This window comes from Astyanax mexicanus, chromosome 18 (genome assembly GCF_023375975.1).
Source record: "Astyanax mexicanus isolate ESR-SI-001 chromosome 18, AstMex3_surface, whole genome shotgun sequence".
Classification (NCBI taxonomy): domain Eukaryota; kingdom Metazoa; phylum Chordata; class Actinopteri; order Characiformes; family Acestrorhamphidae; genus Astyanax; species Astyanax mexicanus.
The window spans coordinates 3244197-3259476 of record NC_064425.1 but is presented as its reverse complement, the minus strand read 5'-3'; the positions used below and the strand labels follow the sequence as shown (position 1 = coordinate 3259476).

Below are 15280 nucleotides of genomic sequence, written 5' to 3'. Positions count from 1 at the left end.
TTGAAATAAACTCCTTTTACATTGATTTTCATTGAAAGTTCAGGTTTTATTCCTCTCCTGTACACCTGCTGTTTAGGAGATACTTGTTATTTTCTGGACAGTGACAATATACATTATATTATATTTCTTAATCATTTAAGGCAGAGAATATCAATCAGAGACAGATGCTGGAAGTAACGTGCATTGAAATTAGGAGTGGGCGATATGGCTCTAAAATCAAGATATTTCACAGTATTCGTGTGATAAATTTGTGATACTCTTGACGATATGACAAAACACTGATATAAAAAAATATATATATTTCGAGAATACACTACTGCAACAAAATAAAAATCAACAAAATAATTATATTATTGCATACAATATTTAAAAACTACAAGAATTTGGGGGTGCCGAGTGGTCCAGCGGTCTAAAGCACTGGCACTATGAGCGGGAGGTCACAGGTTCAAACCCCACTTATGCAGCTTTGCCTTCAAGCCGCCAGCTTTGGCCCTGCTCCCTCCGGGTGGGTAGATGGCGCTCTCTCCCCACATCACTCCTAGGGTGATATCTGCAGCACAGGGCGTCTGTGAGCTGATGTATCGGAACCGAGTTGCTGCGTTTTCCTCCGAGCGCTAGCGCTGTGATGCTGCTCGGTAATGCTACATCAGCAACGACTTCACATGTATCAGAGGAAGCATGTGTTAGTCTTCACCCTCGTGGTGTGTTGGGGCATTACTAGTGATAGGGGGAGTCCTAATGAGTGGTTTGGGTAATTGACCGTGTAAAAATGGGAAAAATTATGGGAGAAATAAAATTATATAAAAAAACAAATACAAATTGTGACAGAAGTCAATGATCCAGAATGTCATGATACTAATAATATTAATAATGCACTCCAAATATCTCCATATATCCAGGATTAAAATAAAATAAATTATACTATATATCTAGTAGATATATAATGGGAAATGAGAACAGTGTAAATTTTTCTTTTGCTAAAAACAGCAAAAAAAAGTAGTATAATATAGTTAATGTTGGGGATATTATTGCGTAACGATATGATACGATACAGCACACCCCTGGCCTGATGATGTTACTGGACACCGAACTGCTTCTCAGCACGTACTTGTAAACCACTTCTCTGCTGTAACATCCTGCACTGAGTGCCAAGCTGGGCGTTTGTCAGCGAAGCTCAGGACAAAAGCCCTCCCAAAGCGCGGGTGTGGTGAGGGGCTAAAGTAAACAGCCTCAGCTCTGCGTGACCCTGGATGGACTTGGGTTACTCAACAGCCCTGGGGACTTGCGGGGTGTGTGTGAGCGCTCGTCTGCGGAAAGAGGGACTCCATTCAGCCGTAAGAGAGGCAGTGTGTGCCAGCCTGTAGCCCCCTCAGTCCCCAGCTGAAGTAGTTCATAGTGAGCAGCTGTGTGTAACGGCCTGGTGGGTTAATCGCATTTGTTTTTTTCTCCAGACGCAATTTTTTATCGGGGATATTTAAATATAAATAAAATATGTATGTAAAAAAATTTAAAAAGCTCTCTGACTGGGTCTGAGCTGGAAGTTCAGAGCGCATCGCTCAATTTTTCAGAGAGACAACAGATCAGTGCGTCGGGCGGGGCAGAATACGGCAGGAAGGAGGGGTCAAACTTGGTGCCTAGTTAAAAGCTTATGTCCTGTAGTGTTTTAAAACAGAGATTAAGCAGTCTTTCACTTACTTTGGGAGTTCCCACCTCCTCCTCCATCAGGCTGTGCTCCGGAGCACAGGGGGATTGTGGGAAGGCGTAGGAATCAGCGGAGGCCTGGGGTACACCTGGGGAACGCAGCAGTCGCACGTTCTGAGAGAGGAGGCTCACCTGAGGAGCGCCGCTGCTCGACTGAAACACAGACAGATATCATATAAATCAGTGAGTGAGAATTCACATATACAAATATATATAGCTTGCTTGATGGATGTCAATTTTGAGACATACAGCTCTGTTAAAAAAAAAAAAAAAAAAAAAAAGAGATTTTACCAAATTGAAAACCTCTGGAATATAATCAAGAGGAAGATGGATGATCACAAGCCATCAAACCAAACTGAACTGCTTGAATTTGCACCAGGAGTAAAGGCATAAAGTTATTCAAAAGCAGTGTGTAAGACTGGTGGAGGAGGAGGAAACATGCCAAGATGCATGAAAATTGTGATTAAAAACCAGGGTTATTCCACCAAATTCCACGATACGGCACATCCCTATTTTTCACCTTGTTCTGACTGTTACATTGGTTCTGGATCCTCCACTGAATCATTGGGTACAAGGCAGGAAATGCTCTTTTGCCCTCTTTGAAAATGCTTTGTAGAAAAATAGCTTGTAATTTCAATCTGTAATTACCTTCACCATGGTCTGTTCAGCAATTGTGCTTGGTCTTCGCTGTCGGGCATCAAGACGTGGCTCCACAGGGAAACTGCAACGGTGCGCCTTCAGTCTCTCCACAAGCAGGTAGTAGATAGCAGCAAAGTGGTTATAGCTCTTATTCTGAAGAGACTGTAACAAACAAAGGAATTTAATTATTAAAATATTGAAAGTATTTACTTATTTCTCCACTCTCCAATTTACAAGGCCAATCACCCAACCAACCCACTCATTAGGACTCCTATTATCACTAGTGATGCCCCCCCAACTAGCACAGGCCTCCTCTGATACATGTGTAATCAGACTCCGCCTCTTTTTGAACTGTTGCAGAGTAGCATCACAGCGCTAACACTCGGAGGAAAGCGCAGCGACTCGGTTCTGATACATCAGCCCACAGACGCAGCCTTGTACTGATCCACATCACCCTAGGAGTGATGAGGGGAAAGAGAAGAGCGCCATCTTCTGTACCCACCCAGAGAGAGCAAGGATAATTGTGCTCTTACAGGGCTCTGGCAGCTGATGGTAAGCTGCTTGACCGGACTGATTCAAACCAGCAATCTTCTAATCACAGTGGCAGCGCTTAGTCTGCTGGACCACTCAGAGCTCTAGTATTTTAATGCTGTTTGATTTGAGGACAGATGGGTTACATTAAGGGGAATTAAACAATGACAAAACAATAATGATGATATAAATAATGCATTTATCTGCACAAAGCCAAGGGGACTGAAATTGCATCAGTTCAGCAAGCCAAATAAATTACTTGAAAATAATTAACTTTCCAATGCATCACTGAATGCTGATTATGAGCATCAATAAATGTTGATTGTAAATGTTTTTTATCACGGATTATTACTTTGAACTGAATGACTCCCCTAAACACGCGTCATCACTTTCATAATTTTATCACATTTTATCACACATTAGTTTCAGTAGTTAATAAAAAAATCGTACAGCAGATACTGAATCATTTATAGTATCTCCTCAATCCATCCCCCAGAATAATGCAGTAGGTTATGAGCTCACCTCTATAGTCTTGTGCTGGTCGATGCCCAGGCTGTGCATTAGTCTCAGCACCTGCTCGCTGTATTCTCCCAGACCCGTCTCACCCTCCGCCTGACCCGTCTGTGGGTACAGCAGAGGCCTCTGCACAGGAACGTCCAGCACCATCCACTTGTGCTCCTTTATCTGAGCCACAGACAGACGTTTAGACGGGTCCAGCACCAGCATCCGTCTGATCAGGTGCTCACAGTCTATTGGGAAGAAGAATGCATATTAAATTAATTAAAAGTCTCATTCCATTGGCTGGTTGTATTTTGTAAAAAAAAAAAAAAAAAAAAAGTGCTTTGGTGATCCGGTATAACACTGCTTTAGTCCGATGGAGGAGTGGGCGGGGAGAAACGATAGGATTTTGTCACTTGCTCGTGAATATTCGCCTCTGATTGGCTAACAGCACTGCAAAACCAGGAGGCAGTGACACCAGGTGGCATGTAAATCAGTTCACATGATTCGTTTCTAAAATGAATCAGGACTATTTCGATTTTTTCTTGGTGTTTGAATGAGCAGAAGAAAATAGCATAAGGCACGAAAAATATATATCACTTGCTTGATGTGTGTCAATTTTGGGATCGTACATACAGCTCTGGGGAAAAAAAAAAAGATTTTACGAAATTGAAAACCTCTGGAATATAATCAAGAGGAAGATGGATGATCACAAGCCATCAAACCACCAAACTGAACTGCTTGAATTTTTTGCACCAGGAGTAAAGCAGCATAAAGTTATCCAAAAGCAGTGTGTAAGACTGGAGGAGGAGGAAACAAGCCAAAATGCATTAAAACTGTGATTAAAAACCAGGTTATTAGGCTCTTTTCACTCTTTTCACCCTGCCGCCATTTTTAAATGAAAGTGAAGCTGTGATGGGAGGAATTAAACATGGTGTGGACCACATGTCTTCAGCTATTACCACGTCTTACCATGAATGATATAGGAAAATGGGCTTAAGAGGGATGTTTATTACCAAGAATTGTTTTCTTTAAAAGGATATAGCAACGGCATAGAAGGGTACATTACTAGTATCGAAGACGTGTTAAGGTTTTAGCCAACATTAGCTAACTTCACTAATGCTAGCTAGCTAGCGCTAGGCTGACTCTCCAAGCCCAGTGAACAGTACAGTACATAACTATATTAATATATCCTTCTGGAAACCTTAGTTCTTTAAATATTTTTCTAAAGCATTACGCAGTTTAGTTTTAAGAGTCTCTAAAATGCCAAATCCACCGGAGATCCTATGTAAACCTATAGATACACACAGAGGGGGGTGAAGCCACCCCAGGGTTTTGTTGGCTGAGCCGCAGCAGAGCCACCAAGGCAGTTGGAACAAAACCCAGAGATGGATTTTTACTTTCAGACCAGGACTCTTTCAGAACTCTTTCATTTATTTCATGAGTAAATAATAAAACAGTGTTGGGGCATCACTAGTGAAAGGGGGACTCCTTATGAGTGGGTTGAGTAATTGGCCTTTCTAAATTTGGGAGAAAATTGGTTCAAAAATAGAAATAAAAAAAATGGAACAAAAACATTTACGCAACAAATAAACACTTTTGTTGCTAAGGGCCAAAAAAAAATGCATGACCACCAACTGAAACATGAAAGTAACAAAATAACTAATCACATATGAAACAAAACAACACTACAGCCAAAGAAACACAACTGAAAAAGCTATCTATCTAACATCAGCTATTCATTAGCACTGGTACCAATAACCTCTTTATGCTTCACTACTGGGGCTTATAAAAGCTTTAATCCATTTAAACTGTGGACTTTACTACAGAACTGAACACCAGCACCAGCGACAGCTCTGCTTTTCTGCTCTGTTCTCTGTTTTTCTTTTTGCTGACCAGTGGAAGCTGAATGAGTTGCTTTGCTCAGAGTGAGAAAGATATAAAGAATATGTAAAAAAGGAAGATACAGCACAAGTAAGGGTAAGAAAAGAGAAGAGCATGAAGCATCTCTGTCACAGTGATGAAAAGGTCACAGTTAAGGGTTTGTCTGGCCTGGAGGAGAGGAACAGTGTTTGTTTGCTGTGTGTTAAACACTGACAGCTCCGGAGCCGCAGGTACGGCAGCAGCACGTAGCAGTACCAGCCGCCGGCCCAGCGGAGAGCAGCTGGGTGGGTTCAGATAAACACGGCTCTACAGACGAACCAGACAAGGCTAGCTGGACGTGGGCTAACTCAAGCACATTATCTCATCCAGGAATCTGACCTGCCTGATACCACTGCCAGTGATGGACGGACACGGTCAGACACGGACAGACTGATCATATGAATCTGACGTCACATTAAAGCGAGAAATTGTTCAGAATGTTTATCACACTCCAAATCTGAGGTCTTGTGACTTTTCCCACATATTTTAATATTTTCATCTAATTTTTTGCTCTGATCTCCATAATCTGTTTCCAAAAAAAAGAGCTTCTTGTGTTAATATAGGCACATGTTTTTATTATTCCTCAAAAAATACATTTTAAAATGTATAATGTGTATATCATATGGTATATGATATAATTGTTTTAAGTCAATTAAAAAATTAAATAACGAATGAAAAGGAGGTGTTCTATTTTCTTTTGAATGAATCGAATTAAAATGCTGAATAAGGCAGTATTTCCAGGGTTCTTGCTTCATTTTGAAAGTAAAATTTAATGCTTTATAAGACCTTAATAAATAAAATTGAAGACACAAAAATGTAGTTATAATTTCTTTGGTAGAAAATGTATTGTATGGGAAGACAAAACAAACTTTTCAATGTTTTCAATGTTTCCATTGTGATGCAGTTTCATGTTAGTATGTCAGCTAGTTTGCTGCTAATGTTAGTATATTAATTAACTCACTGCTACTGTTAGTATGTCAGCTAGCTCGCCACTAACCTTAGTTTTCTCCATGGTAACGTTAGCTAGCTCACCGCTAAAGTTAGCTAGCTTTCTGTTAACCTTAGTTCTCTCCTTGGTAATGTTAGCTAGCTCACCACTGATGTTAGTATGTAAGCTAGCTCGCCGCTAAAGCTAGTATGTTAGCTAGCTCGCCGCTAATGTTAGTATGTTAGCTAGCTCGCCGCTAATGTTAGTATGATAGCTTGTGTGATGCTAATGTTAGTATGTTAGCTAGCTTGCTGCTAATGTAAGTATGTTAGCTAACTCACTGCTAATGTTAGTATGTTAACTAGCTCGCTGCTAATGTTAGTATGTTAGTTAGCTCATCACTAACCTTAGTTCTCTCCTCGGTAATGTTAGCTAGATTGCCGCTGATGTTAGTATGTTAGCTAGCTTGCTGCTAATGTTAGTATGTTAGCTAACTCACTGCTAATGTTAGTATGTTAACTAGCTCGCTGCTAATGTTAGTATGTTAGTTAGCTCACCACTAACCTTAGTTCTCTCCTCGGTAATGTTAGCTAGATTGCCGCTGATGTTAGTATGTTAGCTAGCTTGCCGCCAATGTTAGTATGATAGCTTGTGTGATGCTAATGTTAGTATGTTAGCTAGCTTGCTGCTAATGTAAGTATGTTAGCTAACTCACTGCTAATGTTATGTTAGCTAGAATGCTGCTAATGATAATATATAAGATAAATTATAGAATATATTAGATAATAACTCGCCACTAATGTTTGTATGTTAGCTAGCTTGCCGCCAATGTTAGTATGATAGCTTGTGTGATGCTAATGTTAGTATGTTAGCTAGCTTGCTGCTAATGTTAGTATGTTAGCTAACTCACTGCTAATGTTATGTTAGCTAGAATGCTGCTAATGATAATATATAAGATAAATTATAGAATATATTAGATAATAACTCACCACTAATGTTAGTATGTTAGCTAGCTTCCCACTAACCTCTCCACGGTAACTATAGCTAGCTCGCCACTAATGTTTGTATGTTAGCTAGCTTACCACTAACCTTAGTTTTCTCCACGGTAACTATAGTTAGCTCGCCACTAATGTTAGTATGTTAGCGAGCTTGCTGCTAATGTTAGTATGTTAGCTAACTCGGCACTAAATTAGTATGTTAACTTAATAGCTGCTAACCTTAATTCTCTCCCTGGTAACGTTAGCTAGCTCACCGCTAAAGTTAGTATGTGCTTTTTCCATCACCACTAAATGCACCGTCTTTAAATTAATATCTACAGCAAATTTACAGTAAATTTAAGTAATTTTAGAACTTAAGGATTTGTGGGAACCCTAATTTCTGGTAAAAAAAAAAAAAAACTCATGCGGTTAAAAAGTGTGTCACATTATCAAAAGCAAGTTTATTTGAGGTTACATAACAATAACCTGACATGACAAGACAAATGCAACACCATGTTAACTGATGAGCTTTGAACTTCTATTACCTAAGCCTCACTTGCCTCAGAGTTAACTCTGGACTCTAAACTTTGGATCACACACTGGCTGCTGATCCACGAGAAATAAGCTAAGATAAAAATTAGGTAAATTGTGTAGTTTCATTTTGAGCCTTGATCTTCTTCTTTTACTCCATAAAATAATTCTTTTTGAAACTTTAAGTATATTAAATGCAAAAGTGAGGGCAAGAGGGAGCTACTTTATTCCAGACTTGTGTCCATGTTTTTCTACAGTCATTTATTTGAACTGTGAAGCATGGTGAAGGGAGCATTACAGTTTGGGGCTTCTTTGCTGTGATCATTGGTGTTGGGTGATGCAACAACTCAATGACCCAAAGCACAGAATTGAATTAATAAATAAAAAACTAAATAATTAATTAAATGAAGATGTGTTTTGTTCTGTAATGATTAAGTAAGAGCTCTGACCTTGACTGAATCTTAATTGAAGAATTATTTCTGGTGAGAAAAATCAATTTTAAAGTATGTCACAGTATCAAAGGCAAGTCTATTTGAGGTTGCATAACAACAACAAGCTGACATGACTTCAGGCAAATGCAACACCATGTTAATTGGTGAGTTTCAAGCTTTAATCACTTAGCCTCGTTAGCCACAGTAAGCTTAGTGTCCAAGTAAACTTTGGACACAACACTTCAGGTAAGGTGAAAATTAATTCAATTGTGTGAAGTTTCCATTTGAGCTGGGTGGAGCTGGAGGCAAGAAATACTCAATTCTGTACTTGTGGCCATGTTTTTCGTCATTGAGTTTAACTTCAAAGCATGGTGGAGGGAGCATTATACTGTAGTTTGGGGCTTCTATTCTGTGATCACTGATTTTGGGTAATGCAAAAACACAATGACCCCAAGCACACAATTTTAATCCACAATATGGCCCTAAAATAATATCACGATAAATGTACAAAAGTATAATAATGCAATCCAAATATTTTCAAATATCCATGATTAAAGTAAAATAAATTATCCTAGACAGATATAATCTCTATAGATATGTAATGGGAAATGAGCACAGTGTGATGGGTGGACTACAGGATTTCCGCTCTTGCACATGAATATTCATACATGCAAACATTTTGCCTCTGATTGGCTAAAAGCACTGTGAGGCAATGAGACAACAGTCTATAAAATAAAATAAAGACAATTTTTCCACAAATAAGCCTTTGCAATGTCATATGTTACTTTACAACATGTATAATAATGCCCTGCTAAAAGAAGTTCAGCCACTGACCTAGTCTTAGAGTCTCTGTAAAACACCAAATCCACCGGAGATCCTATTTAAACCTATAGTTACTTACACACAGAGGTGGGTAGTACAGGTCAGGCCAGAAAATAAAACTTCAACCCGGGGTGGATTTTTATTTTTAACTAGTGTAAACAGAACTGTTCTAAACATATACCTACTTATCTCAATTGTACTTGGCTGGTGGTGTTGTTCCTCCATAGACTAATTCTAACCATTTGTTCCTTAGCTCTGAATTACTGGGTAAAGTATATAAACACTGATGTGTTATTCGCACAAATAACACAGGAATGAACTGCCATGCTGTTTCTAGCGCTGTTAGCTCCTCCTATCTGACGAGACAGCGTCGCTGCCCGGCTTCAGCTCTGCCTGTAGGCGGTCCCGAGCCGAGGTGGGCGGGGCCATGAATAATAAAATTCACAGGTTGACGTAGACACAGTGCTTTTCCTGATCGACTCGTTTTTCTAAATATTTAGACCAACAGTATTTCTATTGTACAAAAAACTAGAAAAAGTGGATTTTAGGCGAAGGACACCTTTAAGGAACCCTTAAGCTCATGTGATTTAAAAGTGTATCTCAGTATCAAAAGCAAGTCTATTTTGAGGTTCTCCAAAGATATCTTTTTTATTCTGTACCTCTGTAAGCATGTTAAATGCAAGGTGGAAGGGAGGAACTAGAGGAAAGAGGGAGGAGATACTCGATTCCAGACTCTTGTACTAACATGGAATGACCCAATGCTTAAAACATCCAGCTCCAAACCCCTTCCCAGCTCCTTCCTCACTCTTCTTTACCTTGGAATCTTAACAGAGCAGTCGGGATCAGGCTTACGTAAGAGCTCGGGGTCTCGGGCTCCTTTAGGAACTTTTTTAAAAAGGATTTTAACTTATAAGAGCTGCATAACTCTCTCATGTAAACAGAAACAACCAAGGGAAATAAAAATAAAAATAAAAAAAACAGGAGAAAATGCTGAGAATGAAGACGAGCGCTCGTCTGGTTATGTTGAGGACTGTGTGGGCAGTGTGCTGCTGAAGAGTAGAAACTGTGAGTGTGTGCATATGTGTGTGTGTGTGTGTGTGTGAAATGGAATGTGCTTGCTCCATGGGGATGCAGTCCTGTGCGATGAGGACATGTGGCGAGGAAATGTAAAGGAAAAGCACACACTGTTCTTTTCATTCAGGGAAAAGCTCACGTTGTGAGAGTTTTGAGTAATGGGGGCCGGTGCTTTTCGACTTGTTTCAAGGTTTTTGACTAAACTTCCCTGAATGTAAGCAGAAAATAAGTACGGGAAAAGTCCTGGAAGAGTCAATTTTAATCAAAATTAGAAAATAGAAAATTGGGTGTAAAACTTTTTTTTATTTCTGTCTATCATACTTATAATGTTAGGAAATATGAAAAAAATCTACAGGTCTGGAAAAAAAAAAAGAGACCACATAAAGGCATAAAGTTATCCAAATGCAGTGTGTAAGACTGGTGGAGGAGAACATGATGCCAAGATGCATGAAAACTGAAAAACTAAAAAAAAAAAACAGGGTTATTCCACCAAATATTGATTTGTGAACTCCTAAAACTTTTTATGAATATGAACTTGTTTTCTTTGCATTATTTGAGACATTCCGAAAAGTTCTGCCTCTTTTTTGTTATTTCAGCCATTTCTCACTTTTGCTATTTTCTGCAAATAAATGCTCTAAATGACTGATTCAGAAACTGAAGTAAAACCCCTTAAATTGTTTTTCAGAGCCAAACGTATTTTTGATCTTTTTATTGTTCTATTTTTGCATGCTGTAACAACAATAGGTTGGATTACACGTTCTGATTTTTGTTACACGATTCAAAAATGGAAACATCAGAAAATCAAGAAAAGATTAATGTTTTAATTTTTCCTGAAATCTTGTTACGGAAGGAGGGAAAAAAAACATTTCTCGTTCATTATATATATTAAAAAAAAAAAAAAAAAAAAATATATATATATATATATATATATATATATATATATACACACATTTATACACTTATTCTGTATACTATTCTCAAATTCTATTCTCAAATGTTACACTGACCTGGAAGGAGTCACTATATGAGACTTTGTAACCTGATACAACAGAATGAATGTCTTACATCAGTAACTCTCTCTTTCTCTTTTAGAGCGGGTCATCTGAAGGCAGGTCTAAAGTGCTTTTCCTCGTGTTCTTTGCTCCCCTTATCTCTCTGTCTGTCACAACCTGCCCACTCAGGCCTGGTGTAATCTGGCCTTGTGGATGAATTTGTAGGAAGCCTTGACCGTGTGTTTTCCCCTTATAACCAGGGTTGAAGTGCAGTCCAAAGAGCCATGGCCTGAAACACTGGGCACGTTTTAGTTGTATCTGGAGCACAGTTCTACTTTTCTGCCACAAAAGCACTTTATATTTAGGCCAAAAAGTTCAACATTGGTCTCATCTGACCACAGAAACTTCTACCACATGTTTGCTGTACAAACAGCACCTATTATGTGTTTCTGTGGATCTCTGGAGCTCCTCCAGAGTGACCATGGGCCTCTTGGCTGCTTCTCCGATCAGTGCTCTCCTCCTTGCTCGATCTGTCAGTTTGGGTGGACCACGGCCATAACTTGGTGTTTACTAGTGTTCTCTAACAAAGCACTGAGGTTGACACTAAACAGCTGTATTTATACTGAGACTATAAAAAAAAAAAAATCTCTATAAAATACATTTAAGTTTGTGGTTGTAAGGCGATAAAACTTGAAAAAGTTCAAGGAATAGGAAAATAGTCGTAAAAACGAGACAAACATAATTTAAGTTAAACATTGGAGTGCACAACTTATAGTTGTCCTGTGGACAGATTCTCCTGATCTACCTGAGCTGTGGATTTCTGCAGCTCCTCCAGAGTGACCATGGGCCTCTTGGCTGCTTCTCCGATCAGTGTCTCCTTGCTCGATCTGTCAGTTTTGGTGGATCATGGCCATAACTTGGTAGGTTTGCAGGTGCAGAATACATTTTGTATTTTTGGATGTTGAACTGAACAGTGCTTAACATTGCTTAGTGGGATGCTTAAAGCTTGGGATATGTTTTTATAACCTTACCCTGCTTTAAACTTCCTCTCCACAACTTTATCTCTGACCTGTCTGGTGAGTTCCTTGATCTTCATAGTGCTGTTTGTTCACTAGTGTTCTCTAACAAACCACTGAGGCCCACAGAATAGCTGTATTTATACTGAGACTAAATTACACACAGCTGGATTAACTCTATTAACTTATTAAGTGACTTCTAAAGGCAATTTACTGCACGTGATTTTATTTAGGGCAGGGGTGTCCAAACTACGGCCGCTGGCCATTTGCGGCCTGTTTCCTTTTTTGGAGAGGCCCGCGAGGTATTTTAGAAGTAGAATGAAAGTTGGCCCGAGGTTAAGCAGGTTTTTATAATGTGAGATTCAAAGTTTGGACGCTAGGTGTCAGAAATGGGCCAAAGAATCTAAAAGCGGAGAGGGTGCGCATTTCTAGCGCAGAAAAACGGGCCAAAGAATCTAAAAGCGGAGAGAGTGTGCATTTCTAGCGCAGAAAAACGGGCCAAAGAGTCTAAAAGCGGAGAGAGTGCGCATTTCTAACGCAGAGAAACGGGCCAAAGAGTCTAAAAGCGGAGAGGGTGCGCATTTCTAGCGCAGAAAAACGGGCCAAAGAGTCTAAAAGCGGAGAGGCTGCGCATTTCTAGCGCAGAAAAACGGGCCAAAGAGTCTATAAGAGTCTAAAAGTTGCTGTAATTAAGGAGTTTTATGTTAAGAGACATCATGAAATTAAAATCAATTTGAAAAATCTTAGTTTACACAACACTGTCAGAGATAAAGATAGTTAGTCAAGTAAAATGCTGTGTAAATGAAAAAAATCAGGAAAAAAGTATTATTTGAAAATGGTATATATTTCATTATTTGTTTGTGGCCCGTGACTTCAAATATATTTATCCTTCTGGCCCCCAACAAAAAAAGTTTGGACACCCCTGATTTAGGGGGTTCAGAAAAGTGAAGGGGGGTGAATACTTTTGCACGTCACATTTTTTAGATTTTTATTTTATAAATATTTTGAGAACAATGTATCATTTTCATTTCACTTTTCACAATTTTGCTCTACTTTGTGTTGGTTTATCGCTTAGAATTTCTATAAAATACAGTTAAGTTTGTGGTTGTAAGGTGACAAAATGTGATAAATTTTAATATCAGGATTCATAAACTTAACCAATACATTTCCATGACTTTTCAGGACTTTTCCATGCCTTCAAGGCGATTTTTCACGAACATATGCTTTTTTATAACATCAGTGCAGACGAAGGCAGTAAAACCAAAAATCAACTAAAACTACAATTAAAAGTATAGCAGAACTAAAATGAATCTGATAGAAATGTTGACACACAATCTTTAATAATAAAAGAGTCAGATCCTGAGAGCTCCATTGTGTAAAGGCTAAATCACTTAATTAACTCTGAGGTGACGTATTTGTTAGCTCAAAAAACATTTTCTCCATCGATAAACTGAAACGCAGGATTATAGACCAAATTACCATGACTTTTCCAAAACTTTCTGGGTATTTTTATTTTTCCAAAACTTATCCAAGCAATTGAAATTCCACGTTTTTCATGAACGTATGAACCCTGAATGGGTATAAATACTTTTTAAAGCCACTGTAATTCCAGATCAGTAACAGGAAAATAGATTTAAAAACTAGACAAACATAATGACTAAACTAAATCTAAACTAAAGGTTTGGAGGATGTGAACTGTTTGATTTGTATTCAGAAAAATATTGATTTTAAAAATTTACATTAGCAGATTTACTTCATTTTTTTTTGATGTAATGTCAGGCTGACAATTGACAAAAATCCAGGCCTGTTAAGGGATTAAAGGGTTAATAAGCTGCTTGTGAGATTAGGTGAGTGTTTCTGCATGAAAACAGCAACATGGAGAACTTCTGATTTCTTCATCTGTTTTATATCTCCCTCACCTTCAGTCATGAAGTACGGGATTCGGAAGCGGCCCTCCAGCACTCGCTGCCTCAGAACGGGTAGAGAGGGACCATCGAAAGGCAAGGCGCCACACACCAGCACGTACAGGACCACCCCCATGCTCTGTGGGAAAACACACAAACACACACACACACACATGCACACACAGCGTGAGAAAAAACACCATGAACATCATTAACACTCAGGGTTCATACACCTTTTACAAGGTAAAATTCAAGCACTTTTCAAGCTTTTTCAAGGCCCATTTCCAAGTTTTTCAGCACCTTTCAGCTGTGGTAAATTAATGATAACGTGATATCTCAAAACTGCGATTCAGTGATAATCAATATATCACAAAACTATTCTCCACACTTCACAGTGACTATGCTACTGAGAAACAACAGCAGGAATTATGGATTTATTGGTGTCAGTTTCACACAATTTAAACACCAATGTTCTTTACTGTTTGTTCACCCTATTCATTTGATTGAGCTGATTGAGTTACTGTAGTATGTCAAATTCAGGAGTTGAGTTGAGTTGAGAGCATTTATACATACATCAGGTTTCATAGACCTTTTACAAGGTAAAATTCAAGCACTTTTTAAGCCCCTTTTCAAGTTTTTCAGCTGTAGTAAATTAATGATAACCGTAATAACTCAAAACTGTAATTCAGCGATAATCAATATATCACAAAACTACTCTCCAAAACTTCACAGTGACTATACTACTGAGGAAAAAATATTCTACGTATGTAAATAGCAGGAATTATGGATTTATTGGTGTCAGTTTCACACAATTTAAACACCAATGTTCTTTACTGTTTGTTCACCCTATTCATTTAATTGAGCTGATTGAGTTACTGTAGTATGTCAAATTCAGGAGTTGAGTTGAGAGCATTTATACACACATCAGGGTTCATACACCTTTTACAAGGTAAAATTCAAGCACTTTTAAGGCCCATTTTCCAAGTTTTTCCAGCACCTGTCAGCTGTGGTAAATTAATGATAACGGTGATTTCTCAATACTGAGATTCAGCAATAATCAATATATCACAAAACTATTCTCCACACTTCACAGCGACTATGCTACTGAGAAACAAAACACTTCTAAGTAAGTAAATAGCAGGAATTAAGGATTTATTGGTGTCAGTTTCACACAATTTAAATACCAATGTTCTTTACTGTATGTTTATCCAATTCATTTAATTGAGCTGATTAACCCTTGTGTGGTGTTCATATTTTTTGTGACTAGTTTACTTTGTTACTTGTATTTAATTCAGCAAAATTAAGCAATTCTA

At 38.5% G+C, this 15280-nt stretch overlaps 1 protein-coding gene across 1 annotated transcript in view; it reads right to left on the bottom strand.

The window, feature by feature from the left end:
- Positions 1-15280, bottom strand: part of sik2b (salt-inducible kinase 2b) — an 85616-nt gene that overhangs the window by 17734 nt on the left and 52602 nt on the right. Inside the window, exons 6-9 of the mRNA XM_022675039.2 lie at positions 13983-14106; positions 3394-3620; positions 2350-2502; positions 1696-1854 (exon numbers count right to left, since the gene is read on the bottom strand). Coding sequence (XP_022530760.1) covers positions 1696-1854; positions 2350-2502; positions 3394-3620; positions 13983-14106 — 663 coding nt within the window. The remainder of the gene's footprint in view (positions 1-1695; positions 1855-2349; positions 2503-3393; positions 3621-13982; positions 14107-15280) is intronic.